Genomic DNA, 23,022 nt, shown 5'->3' with positions numbered 1-23,022 from the left:
GCCCCGGCCCGGCGGGCACGGCCATGGAGGCGGAGCTGCCCCCCCGACGCCCCCCTCTCCCCGCCCCTGCGATGGTTCCGTCCCCGCAGGTCCCGCCTCTCGGCCAATGGGAGCTGGCGGTGCCGCGTGACGGACGTGCGGGCCGGCCTGTGAGCGCGCGGGGCGGGGTGCGGGGCGGTGCCCGGGCGGCTCCATGTGGGGAGCGCTGCGGGCCGCGGGGCGAGCGCGGGGGTCTCTGCGCGCTGCCGCCTGGCGCCCCATGGCCGCTTCGGGCCCGGCACCGCCGGCCCAGGGATCCGCCAGCAGCACCGCCGGCATCATTGTCATCGGCGACGAGATTCTCAAGGTGCGGCCGGGGCTGGGCCTGGGCTGCGGGGGTGGGGCGGGCGCGGGGGCCTGCGCCTGGGGTCGGGGCGCCCCGCCGTCATGGACGCCTCCGTTCCCCTCAGGGCTACACGCAGGATACAAACTCCTTCTTCATGTGCCGGCGGCTGCGTGCTCTTGGCGTGAGTGTCGGCCGGATCTCCGTGGTCCCCGATGACGTGGAGGCCATCGCCAGTGAGGTGGCCACCTTTGCTGCTCGCTTCACCTACGTGCTGACTTCCGGGGGCATCGGCCCCACGCACGACGATGTGACCTTCGAGGCCGTGGCGAAGGCCTTTGGGGAGAGGGTCGTCCTCCATCCCGAGCTGGTGGCCCTGGTGCAGCAGTTCTTTGGCAAGACGGAGGCGCAGTGCCCCGAGATGAAGCTGGCTCGCGTCCCCGAGTCCTCCCGCCTCAACTATGGCACAGACGGGCACACTGGCAGCACCTTCAAGTACCCGCTGGTCAGTGTGCGCAATGTCTACATCTTCCCCGGCATCCCGGCACTGATGGAGCGTGCCCTGGATGGCCTTGCTCACCTCTTTCACAGCAAACAGACCCGCTTCCACTCCCGCACCATCTACGTGGCGTCCGATGAGATGGTCATCACGCCGGTGCTGGACAGGGCTGATGCCGCCTTCCGGGGCTGCGTCAGCTTGGGCTCGTACCCGGACTGGACCAGCAACTACTACCGTGTGAAGCTGACCCTGGACTCGGAGTCGGAGCAGGACCTGGAGGAAGCATACTGCTTCTTGATGAGGGAGCTGCCAGCGGGTGTTGCGGTGCCATTGGTGACAGACTGTGTCTCTCCAGCAGCTGTGGAGGTTTATGGCCTGGCTGAGTCAGGTACTGGGAAGAGGTGCTGCAGCACAGCTCTGTGCTTCCATGCTTCTCCTGTGCAGCCTAGCAGGGCTGGGGCAGTGGGAACTCCAGCCTGGGAGCAGAGCTTGCCTGTTGTGGTGTGCTGGGAGGCTTGAGGTGTGCTGCAGCTGCAGTGGGCTTCATCCCACACAGGTGGGAATGGGACCTGTAACCTCCGTTAGGGCTGGTGGTGGCAGGGTCTGAGAGCACAGTGTGCAGCAGCAGCTGTAGTGCCACAGTTCCCCAGTGCCCTCGTGATCCCTGTCGCATTGTGGCCCAGATCTCTGGGTTGAACAAGCTCTTGGCTGTGGTGCCAGCAATGGCTCTGCTGTGTGCCTGGATATGAGACGTATCCAGAGGGTGAAGTGCCCTAGGCCCTGGGGCCATGCTAAAGGAACATGAGCTGGGCAGGCACCAACTGTCCTGTCCTGGCAGGCTCGGCCCTGGGGCAGAAGGTGGCAGCAGCCCTGCGAACAATCGAGGAGGCTTTGGACCAGTACAGCCTGGTCCAGCTCTGCGTGGGCTTCAACGGGGGCAAGGACTGCACAGCCCTGCTGCACCTCGTCCACGCTGCTGTGCAGAGGTACCCACGCATGGGGCTTCAGGCTGGGGCAAGGCTGAGGGATCCTGCAGACCCTGGCCAGGGCTCTGGGGCTCTTGCTTGCTCCACCCTGGGGGAGTGAGCGGATTCCTGGGGTCTAGCTGGTCGGATCTGGACGCTGCCTTGCCTCCAGTTGCCATCGGCCGGAGTACAGCTGCGCTGGGTCTCTCTGCAGGCGGTTCCCAGCGAGGCAGGAGCGGCTGCAGGTGCTCTACATTCGCACCGTGTCCCCGTTCCCTGAAATGGAGCAGTTCATTCAGGCAACAGTCCAGAGGTAGGAGGCAGAGTGGGGTGGGCTGCTGCACAGAGGCTGCGCAGCGTTGCTTGCAGCCCGCAGGCAGCTGCCCACCCTGCCTGCGCAGGTACGGGGTCCAGCTGTGCACCGTGGAGGGCTCCATCCGGGAGGCGCTGGCCCAGCTGAAGGAGCAGCAGCCACAGCTGGAGGCTGTCCTGATGGGAACGCGGCGGACGGACCCTTACTCACGCACCCTGACCCCCATGTGTGTGACAGACCCCGACTGGCCCCCGTACATGCGGGTGAACCCCTTGCTGGTACGTGGCCTCGGCCCGCTTTGGGGCTGGAGCTGTTGCCACAGGGCCTGGCGGGGGGACCTGACGGGGCTGGGAACCAGCAGTGATCCACCCCCATCCTGGACAGCTGCTCTCACAATTCTCACTCTCCCAGAGTGTTTGCTGCCCCTCTGTGCAGCTGTGGGTGCCCCTTGCTGCAGTGAGGCTGCTGGGTGCTGTTGGGCAGGGCTCCTTCTTGCCTGCTGGGGGGTTGCCCTGTGTTTGGGGAGTTGCTGGGAGGGGCGGTGGTGCTCTGATGACCATCTAGCTCTCCCAGGTGCTCTCCAGGAAGGTATGGCTTGCTTCCCTAGGAGGAAAGAGAGCAGCCTTTTGCCTCTGCCTCAATCCCTGCCCAATTCTGCCTGCAGGACTGGAGCTACCGGGACATCTGGGAGTTCCTGCGCAAGCTCTTTGTCCCCTACTGCATCCTCTATGACAAGGGGTGAGTGCCCAGAGCTGCCCTTCTCACATGCACAGCCAGTGGCCCTGGGTGCAGTCCTGCAGCTGCTTCTTCCTTCCACAGCTACACGTCCCTGGGGAGCATGACCAACACACAGAAGAACCCAGCCCTGTGCTATACTGATGCTCAGGGCCGGGAGAGCTACCGGCCTGCCTATGAGCTGGAAAATGAGGAAGAAGAGCGCACCTCCCGCCAGTGAAGGCCACGCTCTGGGAGCCTCCACTGGAATGCTGCTGGGAGTGACACTGAATAAAGTTGCTGCCTGTCAGCACTAAATAAACCTGCTGCAGTCTGCACTGCACTGGCACGTGGTCTTGTTGAGCCCCGAGGGCTCTATGGGGCAGGAGTGGGAGGAACAAAAGGGTCCCCAGGTTGTATCCCCTCCCTGCACCCACTGCTGTAGGAGTTTTGGAAATGCAGAGAATGTAGCAGGTTCCAGTGCTGGCCAGGGCCCCGCATGTCAGCACTGCTGCCTCTCCCACCGTGTCAGATCCTGCTGGATTCCTCATGGGCCATGCACCCCTTCTGGAGCATGGCAGCCTGTCTGCAGGGTGCTCCTCAGCAAGTGGCACGGGTACAGGCACTGGCACTGCCAGCACCCACTGCCACCTCCTTTGGGCTGCGCCTGGGCTCCTGGTTGCTGCGGCTTCTGTGGAAATGCATCTACCTCCTTCTCTGCAGCTGGTGCATCCGTGAGCTGCTGGACTAGGGAAGGGCCCCCCCAGTGTCACAGGACCCCGTCAGCCCGCCCTGGTGCTGTGGGTGAGTGATCTGCCTGCAGCTTGGACTTGACATGGTGCTTGGAACGTGACAGGGACCTGGCTGTGGTGTTTGGGGGTGACGGAAACCAACCATGGTGCTCCTGGAGTGGAAAGGGCCTGGCCGTGGTGTTTGAGGAGAGACAGCCTGTCTGTGGCAATTCTGGGGGTTGAGGGGATGTGGTCTTGGTACTTGTCAGTGGGTTGTTACCCCCTGTGCCTCTCTCCCCAGGACTGTGCTTGTTGCTCTGTGCTGACGGAGCTGATGGACCTCTGGCGCTGAGACTCTGCTCCAGCTTGTGCTCCCCCCGATCAGAGACCCCAATAAACCTGAGCAGTGCCTGACTGGCTGCATCTGTTTGGGCAGAGCTCTGGGAATGTGTGTGTGTTTGTGTGTCCCCAAACCTTCTGATCCTAGCCCTGGGTAGCACTAAGGCACTCCAGCACACCCCTCGCCCCTGTCCAGGACTGAGGGTCCCACGTCCCTTGGGGCCAAGGGGCAAGAGTGGGGAGCTGGGGTTCTGCCTGCATCTCCTGCCTGCTCCCCCACTCCTGGCCATTTCCTGTTTCAGTCTGTGGGAAGCAGCTAGAGCAAAATATCTCCAATGGGCCCAGCCTGGCTGGGAGCTGCAGCACAGGTCATGGCTGGTGGCACCAGAGCATGGCTGTGGGTCTGTGAGCCCACCCTCCCCCATTACTGCCTGTGCTGCTGCCTGGCCCCACCACAGGGGAAGCTCTGCATGCCCTGTCCTCGGCAGCAGCACTGGCGCCAGTGTGGCCTCCCTTATCTCAGCGGGAAGTCAGGAGCAGGAAGCCTGGCCCGGCGCGGGATAAGGGTCCCGTTTACATTAGCTCCTTTGTTGTGGAGCAGGCTCCCACCCTCACCCACTGCCTGCGGGGGGGCCCTGGCCAGGTCAAAAACTGAGGGGCAACAGGAACCCTTGCCCAAAGTGCCACGAGGGGCTTAGGTGGTTCTTGCAATGGTCCCTGTGAGGACACGAGTAGGGATGGGGTCTGCCACGACGGTGCCCTGCCATTGTGCCTCATGGTTTCCCCCAGCTCAGATCAGCTGCTCAGCTGGACCCTGCCCTGTGGTTGTGCACTGGTGTCTGTGGGGCTTTTTGGGCTCCTGCCTGTGCCCAGCTGCACTTGGTAGCATGCTACTACCAAGTGGGCATCCCTGGCCCCTGGAGCCCACGCATCTTGTGCCCGCCGTGTTCTGGTGTGGTAGCCCTGACGTGGTGGCCCTGGCGGTGGCTCAGCCCCAGGGCTGGCTGGGATGAGGGAAATCAATGAATTCCCCAAACGGGAAGGTCCGGGGGAGGGGAGAGCGTCCCAGCACAGGAAAAAGTCCAGGCAGTGACGCGTGACGGGCAGAGCAGTGCCGGCCGCCCTGAGAGCGCAGCCCCATGCAGTGCCCTGGAGCCTCTCACCCACCTCCGCCACCCACCGTGAGTGAGACCCTCTTCTGCAGGGACCCCTTTCCCAGCCCCATGATGGGGGGTGAGAGGGGAATGGGTGGGTGCTGTGGGCAGGAGCATATGGACCCCTGCCCTCGCTGTCTGAGCACAGGCAGGTTCCCCAGCGGTGAGGGTTGTTTTTGGGCTCACGTCTGATGTGACCCTGTGGCCAGTACGCCTTGAAGCGGCACCGTGCCCTCATGGTGGGGATGACCGCAGCAAATCCAGGCAAAGCAGCCTTGCCAGGGATCTGGGTGGACACGGGAAGATGCACAGGGTCCCCACTGGGACCCCCTGGAGCCACAGCCCTCTGAGGGCACGGGGGGTGATGCCTGTCTCCATCCTGCAGGTGGTCCCCGCGGCCACCCCATGTTCCGTTCACGCCGTGCTGGGCTGGTGCGGAGGCTGTGGCGGCAGCGCTGTGCAGCAGCCAGCGCCGAGGATGGCCCCAGTGCCCTCAAACCAGCGGTGCATGCCCTCTTCAAGAAGCTGAAGGATGAGGAGCTGGAGCTGCTGGTGCAGGTGGTGGAGAGCCGGGGCGCCTGGGAGTCTGGCTGCGTTTTGGCACCGCGGGGGGACCCACGAGGGGTCAAGCAGGGACTCCCCCCTCAAGTCCTGCTCTGTCGCCTCTTCCGCTGGCCTGACCTCCACCAGTCCCATGAGCTCAAGCACCTCTGCTACTGCGCTGGGGGCCAGGGGGCCTGCGGGGACTTGGCTGGGCTGTGCTGCAACCCCCATCATTTCAGCCGCCTGGCTGTACCTGGTGAGTGCCGGCAGCAGCACTGGAGGCTGCCTCGCCCACCCAGGCTCTGACCCCTGCTCTCTGGGGCTGGCTCAGGGGCTCCAGTGGGCTTTGGTGGGGCAGGATGCACTCCCAGCCTCTTATTTCCTTCTCTCTCCCCTGCAGAAACCCCACCACCCCCCTACTTGAAGGCATCCTGTGGTCCCTCCTGGCCAGATGAGCCGCAGCTCATGGAGTTCAGCTACAACGGTGGGGACTGGTGCGGTAAGATGGGCCCACCACACTCCACAACCCTCTGCCACAGCCAGCAGGCAGGAGGGCACTGGGCAGGGCTGAACCCCTGAGTCAGAAGCAGAGATTGGAGGGGACAGAACATGAAAATCAGGGAATGGAGCCAGCAGTCACTCCCAGCAGGAGGAAAAGGCTCCGACAGGGGATGAGGGTTCCTGCTGGGGGAGCAGTCTGGGCCCAGACGCCCCCCCCCCCCCGCGCCACTGAAGCTCCTGTTATTTTTGGCAGCTCCAGGCTCCCTGCTGGAGGAAGCGCTGCCTATGGGGACACACACAATGTGCCTTGACGCACACAGCCCCAGCTCCTGCCTGGCTGCTGGCCACCAAGGCCACCAGCTGCCACTGCCCCACCTTCCCCCGCACTCAGGGACCAACCCCCCTCACAGCCCGCCCCCAGCCCTTCACCACGGTACTTGGGGACTGGGAACAGCTCCAGAGGCTCACACCCAGCGCAGGACTCTGTGCTGAGGCATCCCTGGTGCGCCACGTCCATCTATCCGTCCTCATACGCCCTCTGTGCCCACTCCCCTTGGCCCGTCCAGCTGCTTGGCTCAGTCATGTCCTGGTGGTGACAGCTCTGCTCTCCCCTGCCAGACACCAGTCTCTCGTGGAGCACCATCAAGGATGGCTGTTGGTGCAAACTGGCTTACTGGGAGTACCGGACGCGCGTGGGCCGCCTCTACGCCGTGCACGAGGCATCGGTGAATGTCTTCTGCGAGCTGCCGTGGGGCAGTGGCTTCTGCCTGGCCCAGCTGCCCGCTGCCTACCGCAGCTGCGCTGTCCGGCGGGCACGCGGCAAGATTGGCCGGGGGCTGCTGCTGAGCCAGGAGCCGGGTGGCGTCTGGGCGTACAACCGCAGTGAGCACCCCATCTTCGTCAGCTCGCCCACCCTGAGCCCCCCTGGTGCCTGCAGGCTCACTGTCCTCAAGGTGCTGCCTGGCTACTCGGCAAAGGTGTTCGATTATGGGTGGGCAGGGGACAGAGGGGGCTGGCAGCTACCGGGGGAGGGACCCTGTGACCCCCACAGTATCCGCATCAGCTTTGCCAAGGGCTGGGGACCCTGCTACTCCCGGCAGTTCATCACCTCCTGCCCATGCTGGCTTGAGGTCCTGCTGAGCCAGCCACGCTGAGGCTGGGGCTGGTGGGGGGGGGGGTGCCAGGGAGCTCCCCAAAAGTAGGTTCACAAGCTGGGGGGCCCTTCTGCTGTTCCTCAGCTTGTGTCTTCCAGGGCTGTGTTGCAGCAGGATCATCCTGGCTCTGTGGACTCTCTGCCTCAGTGCTGACTGGATGCAATGCCCCCCTTGCATGGGTCACCCCTTTGCCAGCACTTGCTTCCCCCAGCCATGGGGCTCTCAGTGACACAGGGCACTATTTAATATCTTTTTTTTTTAATATTATTTTAATTTTCAAGTTTATATTAATTTATCTATTTTTGTAAAAAAAAAACAAAGCGTGAGGCAGGAGTCCCCATTGTCAGGGCCAGGCCTGGGGAGTGACAGCCAGGGCCGGTGGGGCCAGGGGGAGCAGGAGAGAAGGGAGTGGGGAGGAGGAAGGAGCTGTGGGCTTAGGTGTCACTGCAGACAAGGGGAAATGGGAGTGAACTGGTACGGCTGGGAGGGTGGGGCAGGTGAGCACAGCTGGAGTGTGGGGCAGGTTAGAGCATCTGGATAGGTGTGAGGCAGGTTAGAACATCTGGATAGGTGTGAGGCAGGTTAGAACATCTGGATAGGTGTGAGGCAGGTGGAATGGGGGGGTGGGGACTGGTTCAGGCTTACCCAAGCTAGGTCCCAGGCCCGGGTGGGGGGGGGTGGGGTCCTTCAACCGTTCTGGCAGCATGGGGGAGCCCCGAGCAAGTGCAGCCGAGGGGATCCCGGATTGCCCGAGTCGTGTGTGCTGTTTGTAACCTAAATAAACGGTGCCACCGGCACCAAGAGACCCCCCGTGTCCCTACGCGTATCGGTGCCGCCCACGGGGCTCGGCTCCGGGAACCGGCAGTGCCCTCTGCAGGCAGCTGCCGCGGGCCGCGATGACCACCCGGTCCTTCCTGCCACGCCGCCGGCCCGGCTGAGCCCGCGGCCCCCGCCCGGCCCCGCTCTTGGCCCCGCCGAGAGAGGTGAGTGCGACCGCACCGTCGGCGTCGCCTCGGGGGAAGCGGGGAGAGAGACACACCGGGAGCACAGCCGCAGGCAGCGGCAGAGCGCAGCGGCTATGGCGAACCGTGGCCCGAGGGGACGGGCGGGGAGCGATGGATCCGGGAGACGGTGGCAGCCGCGCGGAGGGTGAGGCAGTTCTGCGGGTTCCCCCCTCCGCCCCGCGGAAGCCCCGAGCCTGGCGGGCCGCTGTCCTCGACGGGGATGCAGGTGCACGGTCAGAGGGACGGAACTGGCCGGAGCGAAGCGGGTGGCTGAGCGAGGCGCGGCGGCAGGTGCCCGGTACCGGGGCCTGGCGAAGGGGTAGGGGTCCCGTTCTCGGCCCCGAAGCGGTGTCCCGGCGCGGCTCCCCCCCATCCCCCCCGCCCACTGACATAACGTCTGCGCGGGGCCGTGTTTGCCTTGGCAGCCCCGGAGCGGCGGTGGCTCCTCACACTTTCCGCTAGCGCCGGGCAGTGGCCGCGCTCGGAGCCAGGCGCGGGGGGGCCGGGGTGAGCCGAGGTGAGCCCTGGGGGCCGCCGCTGCCTCCCTGAGCCGGCAGCGGCCAAACAGGTTGCGCGGGGCCCGCGCCCAGGCACCTGCGAAGGAGCCACCCCGCTGGGGGCCGCCGCGCCCCGCTCCAGCGCCGCCGAGAACACGGGGCTGCTCCCTGCGCCGCGCCCCCGCCTGCCCGGCACCCCGCGGTGCCACGTTCTCCGTGTCCTCCTCTCCATCTCCCCGTGCCCGGCACTCTAGTACCCCCGGTGCCCGGTTCCCCGAGCCCGGCTCTCCACCCCGCCGTACCTCACCCCTACGCACAGTTTCCCGTGCCCGGCACTCGAAACTCTCCCTCGGTGCACACTTCTCGGTTCTTAACCCCCCATGCCCGGTACCCCGCCCCCCGTGTCCGCGGGGCGGAGCGGGCAGTGCCGTGCCGGCCCCGGCACTCGGCGGCCGCAGCGGGCGGGGCGCGCTCGGCGCCTGGCACCGCACTCGGCGCCGGTGGGGGCCTCAGCGGGGCCGTCTCGTGCTCTCCTGCCCGGGCCGGGGGCCGACCCCCGCCCGATCCCGTTACCCGCCTCTGACTCAGCCGCCCCCCACCCGCGCACCCCGGTCCCGGGGGCCCGCAGGACCCCCGCCCTCCCGGGGGGGGGGGTGGGGCGGGGCTGATGGGCGGGGCATCCCACCAATGGGACGCGTGACCGCCGGCGCGCTGCCCAATGAGGAGGCGGGGGCGGGCGCTTCCTGGAGCCCCGGCGGCGGCGGCGGCGGCGGCGGCGGCGGCAGTGGCCGGGGGGCGGGCGGGGCGCGGCGACGGCAGGTGAAGGCGGAGGCGGGGCCGTGGCTCCGGGACCGGTCTGTGGCTCGGGCGGGGTGCGCAGGTGAGCGGCAGTGGGTGGGAGCGGACAGAGCCACCGGTGGGGGTTGCGCAGAGGTACCGACCCACCGGCAGCGGGATCGGGACGGGGACCGGTGCGGCGACCGCTTTTGCCGCCCGGTTGCGGTGAGTCGCGTTGATTTGGGATGCTGCGGGCAGCGGGTGGGCACGGTTGGCGCGTGGATCGCTGCACGGCCCCTCTGTCCCCGCCCGCCGCCGGAGCCGGTGGACACGTCGCCCGTGGGGCGGGGGGTGTCACTCGTGGGCTGTTCCCGGTCCCTGCGCACGGGGCTGCGGGAAATCTGTGACATCGGCAGGTCCCCGCTGCGTGTCGGGGCGGCTGCCAAGGCTCCGCTGTGGTCCTGTTGCGATGCTGCTCCATGCAGCCAAGGTCCCCCGCAGGTCTCCCACGGGTGACTGGGTGCTGCCACCCCCCTTCCTAACCTGGTGAGCAGCTTGGCGCCATGCCTGGTGCACCGGGTAGGGACGGCACCGTTGCAGGAGGAAGGCAACTCAGGGAGCCCGTTCTGCACCGGTATTGGTAGAGTTGGAGGGTATCCCAGTGTCCCAGCACGCTGTGCCACGCTGGTGAGCCCCGGCCCTGGCACACTGGCAGCAGCAGTGGGTGCCTCTGCTCGGCTGTGCAGTGGTCCCCCGGGATCGGTGTCATGGTAGCACCTGCCAAGCACCGGTGGACTCTGCCCCGTGCGCCCAGCCCTGCCGTACCTGTCCTCGTCCCCCTGGCTGGCTGCCCCCGGCCGCTGTTTGCCCGGGGCGGGGTGCGGTATTTACCCTCCCGCCGGAGCAGATCCACGTCTTGGGCCACAGCCGCCCTCGATCCGTGGCTGCGTTCACTTGGCGAGGGGACACAGTGCCAGTTTTGTCGTGGGGTGAGTCGCACCGTACCTCGGTTTCCCCCGCCACAGCCGGGCTGGTAGGAGCGGGGAGCAGCCTGGGGTCCCCGGCAGTGCCGGAGGTACGCGGCAGCTGCAGCGACTCAAGGCTTCGGTGATGATGCCGGTGCTGGGTGCGGAGGAAGGGACTGAGCTCAGGAACTTAAAGCGGGTGCCTGGAGAAGGGGAAACTCTTCTGGCGCAGCAGAGAGTGTGGAGCAGCAGGGCTAGGAGTGTCTCTGCCGGGGACGGGTGCCGAGGTGAGCACAGGGAGGTGACAGGTGTGTGTGTGTGTGTGTGTGAGGGGGCATATCCGTGTCGGGTCCGGGGGACCCTCCGACACCCCCTGCCTGGGCGCAGGCTGCCCCCAGCGCTGCGGTGCTGAGCCCGAGGCTGTGGCAGCACGGCTGTGCCAGCTGCTGCCGTGCACCCTCAGTGCACACGTGGCACGAGTGCGACAGGCCTGAGCGCACGGGGGCGGGAGGGGCACGGCGGGGCTGCGGGACCAGCGGAGCCCCTGCTGCACCCCAGCCCTCGAGGGCTGGCTGCTGCCCCGTGCGTGAAGCAGGAACTTCTCCTTCAGGGCAGGCAGCGGATGATGAAACCAGGGAGAAATCTCTCCTGGCAGCGTGTGGGCTGCTGGCGGGAGCCCCCGGGAGCCTGCGCTCCCCCTGCGCCACCACCACTGCCTTCCCATGGTAACTCCACGGCGGGAGCAGGCAGGGTGCCGGTGGGAGCGGCCGCCCCGTCTGGAGGATTGGCGCCCGCCTGGCTCCCCGTGGCAGCACTGGCGTCCCTGACATGCCCCGAGAGCTGCATGTCCACACCCCAGCAAGCCCCAGGGCGGTCAGAGGACCTGGCGAGGGGCTGGGCTGAGACCCGTCAAACTCGCTTTGTGCCAGGAAGATGGCGCTTGGGTAGCCATGCAGGCAGGGGAGGTGGTGGTGCCGGGGCTGTGGCCAGTGACCTTCAGTGCACCCGGGCATACGGCGTGCCCAGGGCTGGGGAGGTCAGTTGCCATGCAGGATGGTGCAGTGGGAGCATGGTGCCTGGGTGACTTGTATCCCCAGAGCTAGAGGCATGACCTGATGGAGCCCTGGGCAGGCAGGGGGACCAGCCCGGGTGAGGGAAAATGAAAGCAGGTGATGCGGAAGGAGAAGTAGGTCAGGCGAGCTCTGGCCTCTCCCGGCAGCCTTGGTTGCACTGCGTGCTCTGCTCTGCCCAGCTGTCTCTGTCATGTCCCCCGGCCCCGTGGGCAGCAGCTGGAGTGGGGAGTGGGTAAGGGGGTCCTGCCGCCAGGCACTGGGTCTCGGGCAAGGTGGATGCCAGGCACTGCCTACACCGAGCACCAGCAGGGTGGAGAATGTGGCTGTGCTGGCTGACATTTGTTGGGTGCAGTGACACCCCAGCAGTTTTGCTTTGATTCCCCTCCCCTGGGCAACCATCAGGGCACGGGGCTTGGAGCCATAGCAAAGGGGGACAGGAGGATTGTCAGCCCCACTGCAGCACCAAGGAGGAGACCCTTGTGCCCCTGCTTGGGTGGCACAAGGCAGCTGGTGTGCTGCGGACATCACGGTGTGCCCTGGGGACAGCCCATGTCCCACAGGGGCTCCACAGAGGCTGCCTGTGCCTGCTGCACTGTGGAGCCATGGGGCATTGCCCTCCCCTTGCTGCAGGGCTGGCCGGGTCTCCTCAGCGACGCTGTGTGGGTCGGAGTGGCTGTGGCGGGCACGGCCTCACCGTCAATGCTGTGTGGGCTGGGGGGGGCTGGGGGGGATTAGAATCGCTGCCCCCCTTCCCTCCCCGGGATCAGCCGTGGGCAGCGGGGAGCTGGCAGCAGGCAGCTGCCGTGGGGGCGGAAGCCGGGCTATTTTGGAGGGTGTGGAGGGGGGGCTGTGGGGGCTGGCACTGTCCTTGCCAGGTGACCCCACCAGGACCAGCACCACCCTGGTGCCAGGATGGAGCACTGGGGGCCAGCCTGTGCCGCTGGTGATGCTCAGTCCCCGAGGTGCTGTGAGGACATGAACCCTGCATATTGAGTAGGAGGTGCCACCAGCTGGGGGGGGCCCTTGGGGCCATGCAGCACAGTGGGACCCAGGGGGTCTGGCTGCCCTCCAAGGGGTTCCCGTGACTGTGCTACAGGGCCAGCAACTCCAGAGCCAGCTCCCCCTGGGGCCAGCAAGCAGGCCCAGTTGTAGGTGAGCCTGCCTGTCCCAGGCTGGTGGCAGGCAGAGCCCTTCCTTCCTTCCTTCCTTCCTTCCTTCCTTCCTTCCTTCCTTCCTTCCTTCCTTCCTTCCTTCCTTCCTTCCTTCCTTCCTTCCTTCCTTCCTTCCTTCCTTCCTTCCTTCCTTCCTTCCTTCCTTCCTTCCTTCCTTCCTTCCTTCCTTCCTTCCTTCCTTCCTTCCTTCCTTCCTTCCTTCCTTCCTTCCTTCCTTCCTTCCTTCCTTCCTTCCTTCCTTCCTTCCTTCCTTCCTTCCTTCCTTCCTTCCTTCCTTCCTTCCTTCCTTCCTTCCTTCCTTCCTTCCTTCCTTCCTTCCTTCCTTCCTTCCTTCCTTCCTTCCTTCCTTCCTTCCTTCCTTCCTTCCTTCCTCCCTCCCTCCCTCCCTCCCTCCCTCCCTCCCTCCTTCCCTCCTTCCTTCCCTCCTTCCTTCCTTCCCTCCTTCATGTTTCTGCCTGTGCCTCAGCTTCCTTGGCACATTGGGATGGCACAGGGGCCACATGCCCTTGGCCACATCTGTCCTGGGCGAGCATGGCACACCATGCCCTGGCAAGGCAGGGTGCTGCTCTGTCTGGATGTGATGCAGGAGTTGGGGTTGCCGTTGGAAGAGGAGCTGGGATGAGGCCATGTCCCCTCATTGGTGACACTGCTCAGGGTGCCAGTGACCAAGGCAAGGGTGGAGCTTGGAGGAGGATGGACGGACGGACTGATGGAGGTTAACCCATCTTCCCCAAAGGCCAGCACCTCCCCACCTGCCCCCCTCAGCCCGATGCCCCCCAGCCAGGGCGAGCAGCAGTTTGTGGCCAGCGCCTGGGTGGTTGCAACACCCCCAGGGTGGGGGGGCCACGGTGACTCACCCCATCCTGGCCACCAGTAGGAACCCTGACTCAGGGCTGCGTGCCCATGCCGTGCCATGCCCCTCCCTGCCCGCCTCGCCCACCTTATCTCCCGCCCTTAGCACCTGGCACACCTGGGCCAGGGGGGACTGGCGCCATTCCCCTCCTTTATGGGGAACAAAGGGCAGGGGAAGGGTTGGCAGCAGGTGCCGCAGCCCGGCTCCTTCCCTCTTGTCCTCCCTCCCTCCCTCTCACGGATGCTGTCCAGGGCTGTGCCCTGCACTGGGGCAGCCTGGAGCATTGTGGCAGTGCGCTGGGCAGTGCTGCCCACAACCCTGTGCGGGCTGTGTGCTGCCTGCGCTCCGGGCACGGGGCAGCTCGTGGTGCCATGGCTGGCTCCTGCCCAGCGCATGCTCCACAGTGATGGGAGAGGTGGGATACCATGGAGGGCACACCGGTGATGCTCCTCTGCCCGTCTCCACTGCCTGCCCAGGGGCTCTTGCACAACCCAGCTCCTTCCGTCAGCGTTGTTGGGGCAGGGCCCTTTGCTGTCCTGCTGGTGTGGGGCTCTTCCCCTTTCTGCCTGGCCTGCTACAGACAGCCCCAGCACTGCAGCCTCTCCGGGCTATGCCAGGGTGCTGCAGTGCAGGTGCCCCTGACCGGTCTGGCGTGGGTTGCCTGGGCGGGTGCTGGTGCTGGTGGTGGGGTGTGGGGCGCGCTCTCCGGGCTGCTAATTGCTGTTTAGCTGGGGACACAGAGGGTGTAATTACGGGGGGATTGCGTGAACCTGCAGCCTGGCCGGGGAGCCCACGAGTGCCCCTGCCCAGGGAGTGGAGGGGATCAGGCAGCATAGTCCAGCTGGGCCGTCACTGCTTCCCACATTCTGCTTGGGATCTCAGGAACCTGCTCCGAGGGGAGAGCAGGACAGGAATCCATAGGACCAGGGGGTGGCTCCAGGGCTGGCCGGGCAGGCTGCAGCATGCTGCACCAAGCCCTGCCCTGCTCCCGCCGAGCACAGGCGCCCTCGCAGCCCGGCTGGGCTGGCCATGGCCAGTGGCGAGCACCCAGCGCCCTGCCTTGGGGCAGAGGAGAAGGTGAGGGCCTGTGTGATGCCACGGGGGTGGGGGGCAGGGGCAGACGGTTTAGAGACGATGTTAGTGGCAGGGAAGGCATACTTACCGTACGGGGTGCCTGTCCTGACAGTGCTGGGAATTTTCTCCCGTGGGAGTGGGCCAGGGGATGCCCCCTGCCCGGTTCCGGGTTGGCACCCCACGGCGCAGTACCGGCCGCAAAGAGTTAATGCCGTGTGTGTTCTGGGAAGCGGGGCTGGGAGGTGCGTGACCCGGGGTGTGGGCGTCGACTCCTTTTGAGGTGGGATCCTGAGCTCAAGTGCAGCGGGGAGCGGGGCCAAGTTCACACAGCACCCTGCCTTCCCCTCCCTGCCACTCGCGGACCGCCAGCCGGGCCGCGACGCAGCGCTGAGCCACGCCAGGACACGGGGCAGGTGAGCCACACACCCACCCTGCCAGCGCTGCTGGCATGGCGGAGGAAGTTGCCAGGGTGGTGGGGACCCAGTGTGGTACCACTGGACACCGGGAGATCTGGGCCAGCTGCTTCAGCACCAGCAGGCTGTGGGACGTTGGTGTTGCCTGAGCCCTACACCATCCTTACTGCTGATGGGATGGGGTGGGATGGGATGGGATGAGTGGTGAGATCTGGGTCACTTTGGTTTGGCAGAGCAGGGCCCACACCCTGCAGTGGCAATGCCAGGCAGCTGGATGTGGCAGTGGGGTAGGTTTCGGCAGCAGGAGGGGGCCAGGATGCCAGCACAGTGCCAGCAGGCTGGGTGGGCGGCATGAGGACTTTGCTTCTTGTCCTTGCCAGAGATGCCAGGGGTGGCTCTGGCAACACCACTAGTCCTGCTCCGCCTTAACAGGGATGCCTCTGTGGCAGCTGTCGTGCCGGGCTGGCGCTGGCCCCAGGTGCAGTGCTGGCTGGGCGCTGAGGCAGCCCTGGGCCATGGCGCTCCAGCCCCCTTCTCAGTGCTGATGGCTAATGTCCCACGGCTGCACAGCTCACACCTCAGTGGGTGAGCTGGCCAGTGTCAGAGGGCCTGAGCAGTGCCATGGGGCTCGCTCTCAGTGCTCTGGGGTGGGGGACTGTTTATACTCTTTCATCTCCAAACCATTTCCTTTTGTCTCTACTTGTTCTTTTCTTCTTTCAAAGAGCAGCGCTGCTCTTCCCACTTCCTCCAGCAATGGGACCCCGGCATGTGCTTGCTACAGGGTTACCAGCTGAGCCAGACCCCGGCCACCACCTTCCCTGCTGGGCAGACAGAGGGGCTGCACAGCCCCTGCCCTGCAGCCACACCACCCTCCACACTGTGGCCATCGGCACCAGGGCCACTGCTGCTCCCAATTGGCTTCAGGCAGTAGCAGGGCTTGCACTGCCCGGACTCCTGGGTCCACGTCCTTGATCCCAAAGGATGAGGGGCCCCACGGGGTGAGGGGCCAGGGTGACACTGCACTGCGCTCCCCTTCCGGGGTGACTCATTCTCCCCAGTGGGGCTGTGAAGTCCCTCGACAGCATTTGTGACTCTTGTGACCGAAAGCAGGGGCGCTTGGCAGCGGCCCAGGGTGGGGACTGTGCTCCCCAGGACCTCTACCCTCCTTCCAGATCGGGAGTTCCCCCCTAGACACCTCTTTCCACCTCCCACCGTCCCCAAGCCGGGCCCAGTGCTCGGTGCAGGCTGGCATTGTGCCCTCACCCAGGGTGCCATCCCTGCTTGGTGGCATGGGACACAGCCTGTCCCCCGTGCGGGATGGGTGCTGCAGGGGCCCACCCCGCTGCCCATGGCTCTGCCTGGGTGGCTGGACCCCTCGGACGGAGGGAGCTGGCGGGCAGGTGGAGCCTGGCCATGGTTGTTGCAGGCAGCCCGGGCTGGCAGAGGGATGTCAGGGTGACCCGGGCAGACATTGTTCCTGCTGCCACCCGCCCCGCACGGGAGCCAGCTCAGCGTGGGGAGCAACTCCCCTTTCCTTTCCTTTCCTCAGTCCCGTTCGGCTGCTTCAGCCGAAATGTGCCACGGCATTGACGTAACCAGGAAAGCTCTGGCATGGCAAGGACATGGGCATCACCGCCTGCTCCCTCCCAGCCATCATCTCCAGCACCAGCCAGGGAATGCTGGGGGTCCGGGGGCGGCTCCAGTCCCCTCACACCTCCATCCTCTGCCATTTCCTTATCACTGCGGTGATCTCCTCGACGGCAGCACCCGCTCAGCATGTGACTTCGCTCCTGTGAGGAGGATGTGCGGGGGGGTGGGGGTGTCAGCAAAGGAGCCGTAAGGGGCGGTTTGGTGCGATGGAAAATCCCCCTCCTGCCACCGGCACCTCGCCCCCACCCTGCCCCAGCCCTGCAGCTATGTCTGCTGGCACGAGTCCCGTGGCTGCTCACAGGGGTCCCAACTCCCTTTCCAGACCTCTGCTGGTGATTTCTGTGGCATTGGCAGGACTGAGGCCGTGTCTGTCCGCGCTGTGACATGGTGAGGCTGGTGTCCGTGGCCGTCCCTCAGAGCACCCTGCCACCTGCTGGGATATGACGGGGTCTCAGCTGCTGCCCCGTGCCCAGACACCCCCACAGGCACGTGCCAGTGGGTGCCATCAGTCTTGCCAGTGGCCTGTGCCCAGGTGTCTTGTGGGGCTGGAGGTGCCGTGGGGACCAGGGCAGAAGGGAGGTGCCATCACTGGGGGAGGCAGTGCTGGGGGACACGGTGCCACTCCATCCTGTGACTATTGCCTGTGACAGTCCTGGGGGTCTGTGGGGCTCTGGCCCACCCTTGGCAGGTGCCCCATCCCTATCATCCCTCTCCAGCTGCCCAAGCTGTGGCATGGGGTACTTGCCCCCCTGCTTAATCCTGCCCCTGCAGCTAATCCTGCCTAATCCCACTGGGGGCTGTCACTGCCTGTTGGCTCCCAGGGCCCTGATGGTTTAATCACCCCTAATCCAATCACCCCCACCTCAGCAGGCAGAGGGGACCTCAACCAGTGGTGGGATGGGCTCCTGCCAAGGAGGGGGGCTTGGCCATGGGTGCTGGCGCCAGCATCCCAGGCGGTCGGCACTGCCTGGCTCCCAGTTTCAGGGGCGGCTGCCGCCTGCCATGCCGGTCGGGCCTGCTCGGCAGCGGCTGGGGCGGCTCCGCAGCCGGTTGCTCCGGGGCCGTTCCCAGCTGCCTGCCGAGGCAGCCCCAGCTGGCAGCCGCCCAAGCGCAGGGAGCGGCCGGCTTGGGGATGGGCCCCTGTGCCGGGGGCCGTCGCCCGCGCCGCCCCTCCATGGGCAAGAGGGGGCACGTCCCCCACGCCCGCCTGCCGACGGCACAGTGTGGTTTGGCACGGCGTGGTGGGTTTGGGGTGGATGGGCCTGGCATGGCTCAGCGTTGCTTGGCATGGCTTGGCGATGGCCAGTGCCACATGCCACTGTCCACCGTGGCTTGACTTGGCGTGGCACAACTCTGGCAGCATCGAGAGCCGCAACCCAGAGGTGGTACCTACCTCTGCCTCCCGCGGGCTGCAGTCGCTCGACTCCCATTCCACTGTCACCCAGCAGTCACCCAGCAGTGCCAGTGTCACCCAGCAGCCTGGCTGGCCACAAGAGCCATAGCTGGGCATGGGGCAGGTTGCAGCTCTGGAGCTGCCACTGCTGCCTGCACCCTGCCTACAGGTTGTGAGGGTCATGGGCTCCCCCTTCCCACTCGTGCTAGGCTCCACAGGAACACGTGGGTCCCTGGTGGTGCACCGTGGGGACCACAGTGGGAGTGTGAGCAGTGCTGGGTTTAGGGCTGAGGCCAAGCTCTGCCAGCTGCAGCGTGGGAAAGGCCTGACTGGCGCAGGCTGGGCTTGGCTGGGCGAGGAGTGGCCCCAGGCTGGGGCACAGGGGGAGGGAGGGGGCCCAGTCCCGACCAGGAGCGGGGGCAGGAACCGGTGGCACAGGTGCTGATCCTAATCTGCCGTGGCAGGAAGTGTGGCCCCTGTTCCCAGCCCAGCTGGGCTCCACGGGGCGGCCCCCGGCCCTCAGGGTGCTCTTCCCAGCCTTCGCCCACCCACCCGTGCCTGCTGCCAGAGAGGCCCCATGTTCCCAGGACGGGGTTGCTGGGAGCCAGTGGCTGCGCCTGGCCGTGGCGGTGGGCTGGGGGGATTGTGGGTGGGCTGGCGCAGGAAGTGCTGCACCTCGGTGCTGTTCAAAGGCACCACGCTGAGATTTCTCCCTTTGCTGTGGCGGCGCGGGCGGCTGGGTGCTGGTGGTAGTGGAGGAAGCGTGGAGGCCTGTGGTGGGGGGCCTGCGCCCGCCAACCTTCGCGTAGCGTGGAGGGAACTGAGGGCAGGCTGTGGGCCCCAAGCCTGCCCCAGTTTAGTGTCCCGCTGAAACCCCAGTGCCACCCAGCACGTACAGGGAGGGCTCCTTGTGCCCTGGCTTCACGACAGCGATGCTCCAGCTGCGGTGGTTCTTCCAAGTGCTCTCTCCCAGCTTGTTCCTCTGTCAGTCAGGCAGCATCCTATCCTTCCTGCAGGTGAGGACGATGGCCAGCCCAGAGGACGACCTCATCGGCATCCCCTTCCCTGAGCACAGCAGCGAGCTGCTGAGCTGCCTGAACGAGCAGCGGCAGCTGGGGCTGCTCTGCGACGTCACCATCAAGACGCAGGGGCTGGAGTACCGCACCCACCGTGCCGTCCTGGCTGCCTCCAGCCGCTATTTCAAGAAGCTCTTCGCAGGGCCGGGGCCGGGGCAGGAGGTCTGCGAGCTGGACTTTGTGGGGCCAGAGGCACTGGGTGCACTGCTGGAGTTTGCTTACACGGCCACGCTGACCATAAGCAGCGCCAACATGGGCGAGGTGCTGCGTGCTGCCCGGCTGCTGGAGATCCCCTGTGTCATCGCTGCCTGCGTGGAGATCCTGCAGGGCAGCGGGCTGGAGGCGCCCGGTCCCGATGACGGCGACTGCGAACGCGCCCGCCGCTACCTGGAGGCTTTCTCCACCCTCCCCGAGGGTGAGGTGCCTGCCCCGCCACCCCCCCGCCCCACTCCCCGCCGCAGCAAGAAGACCCGCAAGTTCCTGCAAGCCCGTGGTGCCCAGCTCAACAACCACGCCGAGGAGCCACCCGCTGAGGCTGAAGGCTCCGGCAGCCCCCCGCCGCCCTCCCAGCTGCCCTCGCCCCCTCTACCTGAGGGGCTGTCCCTGCCCTATGACAGCTTTGAGCTGCCTGAGGAGGAGGAGCTGCCCCCACACCCCTTCCCCTTCCCCTACCAGCCCCCCTTGTCCCCGGAGGAGGCAGCTTCTGACGATGATGCCATCGACCCTGACCTGATGGCGTATCTGGGCTCGCTGCACCACGAGTCGCTGGCGCCTGGGCTGGATAGCCCCGACAAGCTGGTGCGCAAGCGCCGCTCACAGATGCCCCAGGAGTGCCCCGTCTGCCACAAGGTCATCCATGGCGCCGGCAAGCTGCCTCGCCACATGCGCACGCACACGGGCGAGAAGCCCTTCGCCTGCCAGGTCTGCGGAGTCCGATTCACACGGTGAGTGCTGCTGGACGGACTCTCCCCGCCTGACGTGTGCCAAATGACATCCCCTATGGCACTCCCCCTGCCATCCCCTATGGCACTCCCCCTGCCAGTCCTACCGGGGCCTGGCCACAGGCCTGGCGTGGTTCACGGGGTTTTCTGCATCCCCCGAGTGCTGCCGGACCAAACTGGGGTACCTGATGGCATACAGCAAAGCACCCCTCTGCCAGTCCTGCCAGTGCAGTGCACATTCAGAGGGTCTTCTGCACCCCGTGAGTGCTCTGGACCAACACAGGGTACCCAGTGGCATCCTCCATGGCACACCCTGCAAGTTCTGCTGGGGGTTATAGGGCCTTCTGCACCTCATGAGTGCTGCTGGACTGACCTAAGGTACCCAGTAGCATCCCTTGTCGCGTCCCTCTGCCACACCTGCTGGTGCAGTCAGGTCAGTGAGGTGTTCTGCACTCTGTGAGTGCTGCCAGTTCAACCAAGGCCTGGTACCTGATGGCACCCATAATACCTCATCTGTCACGGTTGTGGTGCAGGTCCAGGGGAGTCTTCTGCACCATGTAAGCACTGCCAGAGCAGCCCGGGGTAGCCAGCAGCATCCCCCCTGCCAGCAGCCAGCTGCATCTCAGCCATGCAGCCGTACAACGGTCCCCTGTGCCCCGCAGAGCATCCCTGCTCTCAGGCTTTCAGCACCGTTGCCCTCCCCAGTGTGGCTGGATGCTATGTTGGCTACTCAATGCCGGTATCTCCCTGTGTGTCCCAACTCCAGGAACGACAAACTGAAGATCCACATGCGGAAGCACACAGGTGAGCGGCCCTACTCCTGCCAGCACTGCAGTGCCCGCTTCCTGCACAGCTACGACCTGAAGAACCACATGCACCTGCACACAGGCGCCCGGCCCTACGAGTGCTACCTCTGCCACAAGGCCTTCGCCAAGGACGACCACCTCCAGCGGCACCTCAAGGGCCAGAACTGCCTGGAGGTGCGGACCCGCCGCCGCCGCCGCGACGAGCCGCCTCCGCCGCCCGCGGGGCCCCCGGGCCTCGACCTCTCCAACGGGCGCTTGGATGGGCTGCGCCTCTCCATTGCCCGCTACTGGGCTCCAGGGCAGCCCGAGGAGGAGGAAGAGGAGCCGGAGGGTGAGGAAGGGCCGCAGCCAGACGGCACTGTGCCGGTGGAGATGGCATAGGGGCGATGCAACGGCAGGTGTCGTGCTGTTCCATCCCGAGCTGTGCCGTGCCCACTGGGGTTTCTGTTCCTGTTTTTCCCGTCACGGTTCATTCCTGGTTATGCAAAGGGGGAAACTCCCCTCGGCCGATTTGCACAAGGGGGTGGGGGGCCCCTACCACACCCCCACCGTGCCCGGGCCCACCTGGTCATGCCCAGGCAGGTGATGGGGGGACTGGGACTTGGATGTCCCCCCACCAAACCCCTCGTGGATGCCAGGACCGGGCAGGGGCACCCATGGACCAAGGCCCCCCACCCCCCAGGTGGGGAGAGCCCCCCCCATCCTCTCCAGTGGTGGTGGGGGGCACTGCCCTACGCTGTGCATAGCTTGTCCCCACCTCCCCACTCCGAGCAGCCCCCCCCCCGGCGAGCCCCCCTCGCCCCTGCACTCCCGGCTGCTTTCTCTTGGTTGCACTATTCGGGTGAGCCCACCCGGGTGCGGGGCAGCCCCGGCCCCCCCCGGACCCTTTCCCCTTCTGAAATCCCCCGGCCCTGTGGGACCCTCCCCTTCCCTGGGGTGGCCGGGCCCCCACGGTCACCCCTCTGTCCTTTGCACATGCCCCCCGCAGGGCGCAGCCTCCCCGGGGGTGGAGGGGACCGGCACTATTTGTCTACAATAAGAGTTTTATCTATATTTAAAAAGATGATGTAATATATTCCCCCCCCCACAGCCCCTCCGCTGCCAACCACCAGCGCTGCCCGGCCTCCACATCTGCCATGGGGCGCCGGGAGGGGTGATGGGGCCGGGGGGGGGCTCTGCTCCCGTCATGGCTTTAAAGTGCCTTATGGTGAACTTGAACCTTTTCGGCTACTTGAACCTCTCTGGTGTCAGGAACCAAACAAACCATGGGCGGGCGGCCCCCGCCCCGCCGGGCCGCCTCTGCCTGTCTGTATGTCTGTGTTTTATTTTTTTTTGTTTTGTTTTGTTTGTTTTTTTCTTTTTTTGTTTTTTTTTTTTTTTTGTTTTTTAAACGAAGGCTGCTTGGTAATAAACGGAGAAGCAGGGACTTCCCCCGTGTCCAGCTGTCTGTCCATTCTGCATCCACCCTGGAGCAGCTCGGGACTGGGGGCACTGTGGGGATGGGGACAGGGGCATTGGGAGTTTGGGGCACTGCAGGGATGGGGAGCAGCCACCGTGTGTGGGCAGAGGGACATCGAGGGGTGGGGGTCAGCATGGGGCTGGGGGCACCACAGGGATGGGAATGGGGACACCATAAAGGCTGGGGACAGGGGTGCGTAGGGGCAGGAGGCACAGCGGGCATGGAGATGGTGGCACCAAGGTGCTGGAGATGGGGCTGGGGGACATTGAGAGGCCGGGGTCACGGCAGGGATGAAGCCAGGGCAGCAAGGAGCTGGGCTATCACAAGGTCAGGACCATCATGGAATGGTGGACGCCAGCTCAGAGCACCAGGACTCAGCTGCTTTGAGGACCAGGTGATTTATTCACCAGCCCTTCCCCACCCAGTGGCTCTCAGCTTCTGCTGCACAGGTGGGGCTCCAGGCACATCCCAGCACCTGGACCCGTGGTTTTGCTGCCACATGGCACTGTCCTGCTGTCACTGGGACCTCGCTTTCACTGTTCTTGGCCTGCTGCTGGTAGTTGAAGTCTTGCTGGCAGAGAGCAGCACAGTGTTGGCATCCAGCATCCCCAGTGCTGGGGAGGACAGGGGACAT

The 23,022-nt window shown here is 65.7% G+C and overlaps 3 protein-coding genes across 6 annotated transcripts; all 3 read left to right on the top strand.

Moving 5' to 3' along the window:
- The first annotated feature begins 178 nt into the window (after positions 1-178).
- Positions 179-3,156, top strand: FLAD1 (flavin adenine dinucleotide synthetase 1). Its single transcript, XM_068174726.1, has 7 exons — positions 179-346; positions 450-1,209; positions 1,660-1,807; positions 2,001-2,099; positions 2,188-2,377; positions 2,764-2,837; positions 2,919-3,156. The coding sequence occupies exons 1-7, from the start codon at positions 194-196 to the stop codon at positions 3,052-3,054; spliced, it is 1,560 nt and encodes a 519-aa protein (XP_068030827.1). The 5' UTR covers positions 179-193; the 3' UTR covers positions 3,055-3,156.
- A 1,767-nt stretch (positions 3,157-4,923) lies between these two features.
- On the top strand, positions 4,924-8,041 carry LOC137463495 (mothers against decapentaplegic homolog 6-like). Of its 2 annotated transcripts, none has more exons than XM_068174732.1 (4): positions 4,924-5,064; positions 5,423-5,836; positions 5,981-6,064; positions 6,700-8,041. In XM_068174732.1, the coding sequence occupies exons 2-4, from the start codon at positions 5,443-5,445 to the stop codon at positions 7,233-7,235; spliced, it is 1,014 nt and encodes a 337-aa protein (XP_068030833.1). In that variant the 5' UTR covers positions 4,924-5,064; positions 5,423-5,442; the 3' UTR covers positions 7,236-8,041. The 2 variants fall into 2 exon arrangements, with proteins under 2 accessions (XP_068030833.1, XP_068030832.1); XM_068174731.1 differs by having other exon boundaries at positions 5,981-6,079.
- Positions 8,042-8,128: 87 nt separating this feature from the next.
- Positions 8,129-22,355, top strand: ZBTB7B (zinc finger and BTB domain containing 7B). Of its 3 annotated transcripts, none has more exons than XM_068174728.1 (3): positions 8,129-8,218; positions 19,123-20,126; positions 20,890-22,355. In XM_068174728.1, the coding sequence occupies exons 2-3, from the start codon at positions 19,132-19,134 to the stop codon at positions 21,308-21,310; spliced, it is 1,416 nt and encodes a 471-aa protein (XP_068030829.1). In that variant the 5' UTR covers positions 8,129-8,218; positions 19,123-19,131; the 3' UTR covers positions 21,311-22,355. The 3 variants fall into 3 exon arrangements, with proteins under 3 accessions (XP_068030829.1, XP_068030828.1, XP_068030830.1); XM_068174727.1 differs by lacking the exon at positions 8,129-8,218 and adding an exon at positions 9,473-9,616; XM_068174729.1 differs by lacking the exon at positions 8,129-8,218 and adding an exon at positions 9,617-9,738.
- Positions 22,356-23,022: the final 667 nt, after the last annotated feature.

Source organism: Anomalospiza imberbis, chromosome 29, assembly GCF_031753505.1.
Source record: "Anomalospiza imberbis isolate Cuckoo-Finch-1a 21T00152 chromosome 29, ASM3175350v1, whole genome shotgun sequence".
Lineage (NCBI taxonomy): Eukaryota > Metazoa > Chordata > Aves > Passeriformes > Viduidae > Anomalospiza > Anomalospiza imberbis.
Note: the sequence above shows the minus strand (reverse complement) of the source record. Positions and strands in the feature narration are given on the sequence as shown.